Raw genomic sequence first — 10,099 nt, forward strand, 5'->3', positions numbered from 1 at the left:
GTAAAACTGGCAGCCATCGAATAAACCTGGTAACTGTATAAAGAAATAAAATTATTATGTCTGAAAAAAGCAACACCTTGGGGGTTAGGGTTTTTTTTTTGGGGGGGGGGGGGGGGGGAGGGGGGGTCTCTTGATCTCTTATATCAGCAAAAATTATTTATAAGTTTTGAAATACTGGAACATTGATAAAATGACCAAAGTTGATGATGCTTATTATAGCATCAATTAAAAAGTACTGATTTTTAAAATACATGTACATATTATCAAGTTTCTATTCCTCCTTTACCTGTTGTTGACGATTGACTCTGCCTTTCTGTGCTGAGCAGGATTCGGGATCTGAACTGGTTCCCGGGATCTCGAATGCCTCCTCACACACCTTCATCCCATACTCCAGACACATCTCTACCCCTGAAAGATCACATAAAAAGGAGTGTAAACTTCATATAAATGTGCTGTATAGCAGCAGTAAAAAAAAACAGAAAATACAAGAGGTGCAGTATAAAAATAGCACTCATTTTAAAATCTTTTTACATCAGAGAGTTAGTACATTATTCAAATCATGGTGCCCAGGATGTAAAAGGGAGGGATGAGGCCACACCAGGGAGTCAAAGTTTACAGGAGAAATCTTTTTGTCAAGAACCACAGGACCAGAAAAACTAGCACTTATATGGAAGAAATTAAAGTTTTAATTGAAATATAAAGGAAATAATTTTCTCAATAAACAATGGTCAAGAAAAAAAACATCTTCAAAAGCCTCCATGCAAGTTTCACATTTTCTGGCTAAGTAATTCTGGAGAAGATTTTTGAATGACTCTACCCAATGTTTTTTTACTTTTCTAATTATCTCCCTTTTTGACAAGGGTCCTTCTTTTTAATCATTCAATAGGATTTCCTATGACCAGGGATGTTTTGTACAAACACAGGTTAAAATTGGCCCAGTGGTTCCAGAGAAGAAGTAGCTGTAGATCTGTAGCATTATAGTTTTATATACATGTATTTGTCTTTGACCATAACGCTACAGATCCCGTAATGCAAAAAAGGTGCAATTTACAGAGCGACATTTTTTGCGCACTTTTGAGGAGAATTTCTCCACTTTCCAGCATCGGTCAATTAACTACCTTTCACTCCCTAATTCTAGGCACATTATTTAACTAATCTGTATATTTTATCCACCTCCCAACCCTTTTTAGTCGTTTCTACAAGTGATAAACTTGCTTGATTAAAATTATTTGTTAGATTGCTGAAAATTCACTTCAAGCGAGTTTATTGCATGTAGAGACACCTATAAATGGTTGGGAGGTGGATAAAATATACATATTGGCTACAGAATGTGTCTAGCATTAGGGAGTGAAAGGTTGTTGACTGACCAATGCTAGAAAGTGGAGAAATTCTCCCCAAAAGTGTGCAAAAAATATTGCGCCGTAAATTGCACCTTTTTTGCATTATGGGATCTGTAGCGTTATGGTCAAAGACAAATATATAAAACCATAACGCTACAGATCTGCAGCTAGAGAAGAAGATGAAAATGTAAACAGTTTACAGACAGACAGTAATACTTACAGTCCATGTTTACAATCCAGCGTCCAGTTAGTACCCCCTGTAGGTACTTCATGGTCCGAGGACAAAGTCCACTCTTGTTACAAGAGGTCACGATGTGGGTCACTGTAAGACATAGACATATGCAAAATTTAAACTGTTAAATCCCATAATTTTAAAAGAATTGTCCAAGCTGAACTCCCAATTCATTTTCAGCACGATGGAAAAATTATTTCAAAACATTTATACCTTACATTAATGGACAATTTTTATACAGTTTAACTTGAATTCTGATTGTAAATTTCCAATAAAAGCATAAATTTAACAAAACCATTGAAGACAAAGCATGAAAAATGTGTTCGAGGTCAAATTTGGTAATTTTTTTTATCATGCATTACACTATATATTTATAACTATCATGAACTTTGACCTTACCTTCCTGGGAGAAGTCCTCCGTGACCTTTGCCTGGAGTTTGGTGGCACACTTCTGTAGTGTGATTTTCTGGTCTCTAGACAGACCCGTGCTGACGAAACATGGACATTGGAAAGATAGAGGGTCAACCTTTAAAAAAGAAAGACAACTCTGGTGAAATCTAGGGGCCAAGAAGAAATGAAACTCTGTATTACATCAAAGTCAACAAGAAACATAACTCTGCAAGACAATGAAGTCAACAAGAAACATAACTCTGTACGACGGTAGAGTCAACAAGAAACATAACTCTGTACGACAGTGGAGTCAACAAGAAATATAACTCTGTATGACGGTAGAGTCAACAAGAAATATAACTCTGTACGACAGTGGAGTCAACAAGAAACATAACTCTGTACGACAGTGGAGTCAACAAGAAACATAACTCTGTACGATGGTAGAGTCAACAAGAAATATACATTTTTTACTTCCAACTTTAAAGAGAAAAACCTCGTTGAATTTAGATAAACTGTAAACATCTTAAAATTGTAATAAAACTGGATAAAACTCAAACCTGGACAGCTGTATGTGTTGATTTGTTCTGAGCCTTTGTTTTCAGGGCAGATATTAACTCTGCATTACTCCCAGCCAATTGGATAGGAGTCAGGCCTTTTATATTTCTGTAGAAGAAATAAGAACATAATAAATACTTTCTTTCATTTTGTGACCCAAAGCACGGACAAACAGATCCATTTCCCTTGATATAATGGTCTTTTTTCCAAAAATTAACCATATTTGCCTTACAAACAGTTTTTCAGATTTCCCTGTAAAATTTCTATCTATATGGATGAAAAAAAACTTCTTTTAAATTATGAAAAAAAAGCCTGACATTTAACACAAATTGTCTAAAATTTCATCAAAACCACTTTTAATGTATTTACTCAAGTTTATCATGTATGACAAGTGAATATCATTTTTGCTAGCCAAGGGTTTTAGGTCTACTCCACTCCCCATTATTGGGGGAGCTGAGTGGATCGAAAACCCTTTGGCTAGCAAAGATAAGTGAATACATATAACTGCCTTATAACTGACCTTGTATTTACTGAAGCACCATGTTGCACCAGGAGCTTGATACAGTCCACCTTTAGATGTCTGACAGCATCATGTAGCGGAGTCTCGTTCTCTGTCCCTGGCACATCAATCAGTGCTCCAGCTTCTATCAGCATCTCTGCTATCTTTACATAGCCATAGTGACAAGCCTCGTGCTGTAATCAAAGCCTCTAATAGTGAAATATACATATACAGTATAATTTGTCCAATCCGGCTACCGCCGGTTCCATAAAATTTGGCCGGATTAGACAGAATCCGGAGTGCAGGAAAAATGCAGGAAAATATAATTTCGAAAATTTTCGTTGTTTATTTCCAAGTACATCATATACATATTATAAATAAAGTTAAATGATGAAATCAATTACTATTCTGGAGTCTAAAATTATAAAATAGTTCACGAAGTTTGAAAGTCGGGTGAAATGTTACCTTAATCAAAATATACAGGCACGCATAATAGAGGCCTACTATGTATCAAGCGGACCGGGTTTCGCTTGTCAAAGATCTCATTCAATGTATTAACAGAAATGCACAATTATTTACGATGTGCTAATTATTAGATTAAACTTTTAATTTTATGTAAAAAATTACGTCTTCCCCCACAGTGTTATGGCGCCATTTTGAAATGCGTTCGATTTTCGATCCCGATTTATATTTTGATTTGTAAATCGCATACATATATTTTTGTGTTTATGTTATAATGTGGTAAAAGGAGTTAAAACAAAGTTACTTTCTTTAAATTGTAATTTAATATAATATATTTTTCAAGTGGACTGTGTCACCGCCGCATTTCACCGAGGTCGTCTCATGGCACGAATAATTACTCTTGCTAATGTAAACACGGATTATCACATTCCCCACGAAAGGTGTTAATTTCTTTGAAGTAACTCAGGTGTGGCCGGATTAGAGGGAATAATTAACGTTAATTATGAGCAGTTGGGACCAGTATGGCCGTTCGGAATACAGAATAGACAGTATCCGGACTACACAGAATTTTTTAAAATGAATTTGTTAAAGAAGTGCATGGGACTAAAATTTACGGACGGAATGGACAAAAGTCCGGAGTACTCAGAGTCCGGATTAGACAAATTTCACTGTATAATCTTTTGTCATTCTAATACTTCTGTATGAGTTGTTCCCCTTTAATTGCAATTATAGTTTTTATTCCATTTTTAAAAAGTGTCTAATTTTTCAAGTATATGTAATATTTTATCTGAGCTATTCCCGAGAGAGGAGAATTGTTTTCTGGGAGACCTTGCTCTCTTTAAACAATCTTTGTATCAACCTGTCATTTATTTATTGCAACTTTTTCAGAGTACAAATTGTAATTCATGTATTTACGAATGCAGATTTATATGAATGAACCCTTAGAGATTCACCTTTCTTTCTCTTTTTAATGCACTAGTTTTGTAGATATTAAATATGAAAAGGTATGGAAAATCAGAATTAAAAATTAACAACCTCTTTGGTTTGTAAAACACTAACTGTTCTGTTTGCATCCTTCCAGCACTTTACTTTGGAAACTAATTGGAATACTTAGTATTGACTGAAATTCTAATTAAAGTATAAGGTATTGGGTCTCAAAATGTTTTCTTACCAATGGTGTCCAGCCCGCATTATCTCTGTTGTTAGGGTTGGCTCCAGATGAGAGTAGTGACTGTACTTTTTCCAAATCTCCCTAAAGTACAATTAGCAATTAATTGAACATTGCAGCCCATGATATTTTGCTTACTCTGTCTTTTCCATACCAATATACTGAAACTGACTTCCAGCCAGCTCTGAGAATTGAAAACACCAATTATAACTTTACTAATTTATTGAGAAAAAACATCATAATAATATAGCAATTATTTATAACACCATAAGTATGTCTCAATTTATTTGTGATTATGTTCTGAATCCCTGGTCTTAATAAAAATTTGCCACAATTATTTGAACACATTGGCAATTGTAAGCATTTTTAGAATCGATTTTCTCAGTCAGACAAACTTAGGGTGTCTAATAATTTTTCTCATTACATGTAGTTATCAGTTGCTTCTGAATGTACTCTCTACACACAACATTCAGATCCTAGAGGATAAAATTATTCATTGTTACATTGCCCACAACTTACCTTGAAATCAGGCCTAAGAAAAAAATAAAGGCTTAGTAGGTAGGATTTTGTTTTTTGTTATCATATTTTTCTTAGGCCTGACCCAGAACTAACCTTGATACAAGCCACTTGGAGTGGGGTTTCTCCTTTAGCATTCTTCTTGTCAATGACACTTCCTTTCCCACTGAAAGAAGAGTTCAGATGATCCTGATCCTTCGGTTGACCTGAGTTAGTCCTCTTAACCTTTTCAGGTTTTGAAATCACAACAGAAACATCTTCAGCATTAAGGCAAGTTGGAAGGCTTCTTCTGTTTTTCTTTCTGTAATTTTAATCCAGATGAACAGCAGTTACAGCATGTACAAAAGTATCTACATTAACTGTTGAAGATTTTGCTAAACAAAAATGAAACAATATGCAGTACTTGTAGAAAGTTTAAATCCAATTTTTTTTTTTTTTTTTTGGTAAAGATGCCAATTTAAAATAATCAACAGAGCCATAAAAGTTTATCCATTTTAACATGTTTAAAATTCCTAGCTTTGTATAATCTGAAGATTCCAAAAAGAATCTGATATTACAATGTATCTCCTTCCCTGGCATTTTAATGTTTCTTTTGAAGATGTGAATGCATGTACCTGTTACCAGAAGAAGAGGAAGCTCCCACACTTCTCCTGGATTTTTTGTTATCAGATGGAACGGGACTTTCAGGAACTAGACTATCAACAGAGGAAGTAGTTCCAGATGCACCAACACTCCTCCTCCTGGCCCTCTTCCCTCCAGATGACTGACCAGTAATACTTCTCTCCATCTGGACTTCCCCATCAAAGCACTGACCACTTCTGTACCCACTGTTTTGTACCGTAGAAGAAATATTGTCTTTCGACACATTCCCTTCATCTCTTCTCTGTGCTGAATAATCTTCCTTATCTTCATTGCCATTATGCGGACTCTTTCTTACTCTTAAAATCTTAGATCCTTTCCCTGTTCTGCATCTTGGTTCTCCAGTAACCTTGATCTTTTTAGATGTTTCACCAGGATTCTTTTCTTCCATTTCATCTGCGGAACTAAAATTTGCTGCAGCACTGCTGCCATTGTTCATAAGGATGTCATCATTAGTCTCCATATAGTCAAAGAACTGGGTCATGGTGGTCTGCTCTTCTGGTCCTGTTGACCTAGTTTTTCTGACTCCAGCTGACCTTTCAGCTTTTCCTCTCGATCCACTACTTCTTGTGGATTCCTGATTAACCATAGCTGTGTTATTTGATAGCACGTTTTCTGGACTGGGACTCGCCTTTTCCGTGACTTTAGATGATCTGGACCTTCTTTTCTGTTTTCCTGATAGGATACATGTATAAATTTTTTTTTATCATAATCCAATTGAATTCTAGAGATCAGCAATTCACTGACATTTAAAATGCAAGTGTTTTGCATTGTACAAGTATGTCACCAAAAAGCCTAATGTAATAGGTTGAGAGGTAAGAAATACAATCTCAACCTTCATAATTTTCCCAAAGATGTTAGCAGAAGTAATCAAATAAATTTATTAGGAGTCCCACAAGAAGATATCAAAGGGCCCTTAACGTTACGAGGATGAGATTTAGAAAGAGATCTTGTATTGCAGAGAGAAAATCCAAGAAAATAACTGTACACGTACCATTCTTAACGGATTCCGGTTTGTGAGACAGCTTGGTTGGGGTAGAGAGTTCAGGACTCACAAAGTCGTACACATCTGAGGTGCCATCTGGCGTACTTTTATTGCTTTCTGCTTCAGGATCTATGACGTTCTCTGTACAAAAAAAAAAAAGTAAAACTCGTGACACATTAAAGGCACTGTCTTGTACTGATGATAAAGTTTGTTTACTTAGTAAATTAACCTTTATTTTATTTTTTTCTTTAGGTCCAGATAAAATTAAATTTTTGATTGTCCCCCATATTGGCCCTCTCACAATTCTTACTCTTAAACGCTTTTAATATATAAGTCTGAGCAAGTCAATAACTTAATTTATCGACTGAATTCATTTGACCAAACACTGCCTTACCTGAATCATGGCTCTCTGGATTGTTCAGAATGTGACCCAGTCGTTTACACAGGTTCACAAGATTGAACAGTTGTCTGTTCACCTGAGCATCTTTGACATGAACAGGAATTTGACAAACTACACAGCATTGACCCAGCAACTTCTCACAGCACAGACTGAAATAGATTAATCATTAAATACTGGAAACCTACTACATTTGGCAGTGTATTCTATTAAGCGATTTTGACGGAAAGCAGAATCCGCTTAATGAAGTACATCGCTAAGTGTCTTGTGTATTATACGTGTGCATCTTTTTTTTTTTTACCACTTTTTCCACGTGAACCACGAAGATAAAATAAAATGTTTAGTTAAAAAAAAGTTTTGTGTACCTACCTACCCTAAAATTTTTGGCATGTTAACAGAAATACTAATACATATATCTTTTTTATTTGGCCTTAGCCTAGTAATTTTGTCTCTCTAGACTCCTGTTTATTAACCAGTACATCCTATATTACCTGCAGTAAATATGTTCACAACCACCCAATGTACACGGGCTTCCTGCTATGCTTCCACTATAATAAAAAAATAAATATTTTATGTCTAAATCAAAAGGTAAAATCTGTCTGAAACCACTAATATTAAAGATCTGTTGCATGATATTTCGAAGACATTTTTTTCACTTTAAAGAGCAGTAAGATTTAAGTAAATTTCACTCTTCCATAAAAGGGGACCATCATAGATGGCAGTGATTGGGATAAGCACACGCCCTGTGCCATAGTCACATTAAATTTTAAAATGTCATCAGGGATTTTCCACTGCCCCATGTAGGGCCGAATATGGGCCCCTTTCCCAATTGCAAAATCACTCCATTTTTCCCAAAATGAACAGTCTGTGTTAAATTTTTGAAAAATTCATGTAAAACAAACATGGTCAGGTTTGAACTCTTAATGAAATTAACATAATTTTTGGAGACTTGGCTAAAACTTTATAATAATAGATCTCTTTTCTAAAGTAAAGTTCTGAAAATATGAAGCAAAAAGTCAATTTTAACTATCATAAGTGTTTATTCATTGAAATACATCTTGCTATAAAATTTCCCAAAAAGTTGTAAAATGTTGTAAAATTCCCAATGGGAAGGGCCTGGGCCCCATTCCCAAAATGGGGTGGAAAATCCCTGGTCATATTAAAATTAAAAATGCTGCGCCATCGTGGCACATAGAAAATCATGCACTACATACTTTTAAACTTTGAGCTTTCCCTCAAGCGCTTGTCTTTCCCACAACAATGGCTGTCAATTTACACTTGAAAAAACAGTATTTAATGTCGTTCAGTTTAAGCGTTCTTATGGCTTTCTTTTCTCCAGTATCTAATCAAACAGTTACGTGTTTTCTGATTGGCTAATGCGCACGAAATCAACTGGTGTCAGGACTGCAGCATGCTGCCTAAGAAAATAGTACCTCGTACCGATAAAGGGCAGACTTTTCTTAATTTTAACAATCCTAACAAACAGACGGTAAGAAGATGATGTAGTCTAGGAGGAAAAACCAAAACGAAAATTTAACATGTGGAGGGAAGCAGTATAGATCTAAACCAGGCTTTAAATCATTTTAAAAGATGTCAAACATCGGACACAAAAAATTAAGAATTGAAATTAAATTGCAGTGTTTATTTATTTTCTGACACTTGTGAATTTAAATATACTAATTTTGTATCTTTTAATGTCGTCATTCAATGATTTGTCCATTTCAATTTAAGTAAAGTCAACTGAAATTCTAACAACAACTAGGGGAAAGTGTATATTATATTGATTGCAAGTTTGTAACTAGGAAATGTCCCATTAAAAAGTCTGTTTGGCGCATTGAATTTTGAAATGTCACTTTGGCACTGATTTGGAGTGTGCCATTGTCACATTTACTCCCTAGCTTATCCCAATCACTGAGATGGAAATCTATTTTGATGAATTTAACTTTTAAAATTAATACTGAAATGGTATAGTAAAACTGACATGTATTATAATGTTATGTTAATTAAAACAAATTATATTACAATGTGCCAGGGACTGACGAATCCGCTTCATTATAATTAAGAGTAATTTCAACTAATTTGATATAAGTTAACAATGAATTAAGTTCACAATATATTTTAAAGCAAATTATACTGCTTAAAACTCATATGAAATTTGGGCAATATTGGTCCAAACTTCTTTAAAAAGTTACATAATACATGATTGTAAAGACAATGGCATTTTTTCCTCATCCCCTATGGAAATGGACCATTATAAAATAGTGAAATACAAATGCAAATACATATTAATTGGCACAAAGACAATTACAATAATTAGTAAACTTAAAAGGCCCATTGAACATAATAACATAATGTTTAGGCTTGCCTCATTTTTATGTAGTAGTAATTTACTCTCTCAGTATCATAGTCTATGTTCAAGGGTTTGCATGAGCATTTCTTTGCTTGATAAATAATAATGATGGGGGAAAAAGAAAACAAAATATTTCCAGAAAAAATAGTTACCAAACACTGCATCGTAAATCGTTTTCTAAGTCCTTTAAAGTTTGGCGAGTATTTGTAAAGTCTAACATTATTTTACATGATTTGTAAATAAACTTAAATTTTTCGACTTCGCGCGTTGCCTAAGTCAAGCTAGCGGCCAATAACGCTAGCGGCCAATAACAAAACATATTTATAAATTTTAAGTTTATCGACTAGAAAAATGTGTTTCTCGAACCCGACGCAATAACTATGATTAATTAATTAAAGCATAACGCCTAAACTAGGAATTGTGCCACATGGGGGAGTCCGGGACACTAGGGCTCGAAGGCGCCTCTGTTGATTTCCGGTCTCAGAAGGGACCCAATTTACACCGTTTCTGGGCGCCAGGGCGCCAAATCCAATTCTATTCTCGGATACATATAGGTACTATAGGGG

At 34.9% G+C, this 10,099-nt stretch overlaps 1 protein-coding gene across 1 annotated transcript; it reads right to left on the reverse strand.

Annotated features, from left to right (window-relative positions):
* Positions 1-3: 3 nt before the first annotated feature.
* On the reverse strand, positions 4-9,765 carry LOC134238521 (BRCA1-associated RING domain protein 1-like; the record flags this gene model as incomplete). The annotated part of the gene is made up of 13 exons (XM_062720645.1): positions 9,686-9,765; positions 7,675-7,731; positions 7,181-7,335; positions 6,796-6,927; positions 5,777-6,476; positions 5,259-5,463; positions 4,650-4,730; positions 3,038-3,210; positions 2,520-2,625; positions 1,972-2,098; positions 1,561-1,662; positions 287-408; positions 4-33 (listed from the first exon to the last, which is right to left on the reverse strand). Coding segments are annotated over exons 1-13 (2,058 nt in total), but the record flags the coding sequence as incomplete, so codon positions are not given.
* Between the last annotated feature and the right edge of the window lie 334 nt (positions 9,766-10,099).

The sequence above is a fragment of the Saccostrea cucullata genome, unplaced genomic scaffold, assembly GCF_032062105.1.
Source record: "Saccostrea cucullata isolate Sc308-1 unplaced genomic scaffold, CSIRO_AGI_Scuc_v1 ctg3284, whole genome shotgun sequence".
Classification (NCBI taxonomy): domain Eukaryota; kingdom Metazoa; phylum Mollusca; class Bivalvia; order Ostreida; family Ostreidae; genus Saccostrea; species Saccostrea cuccullata.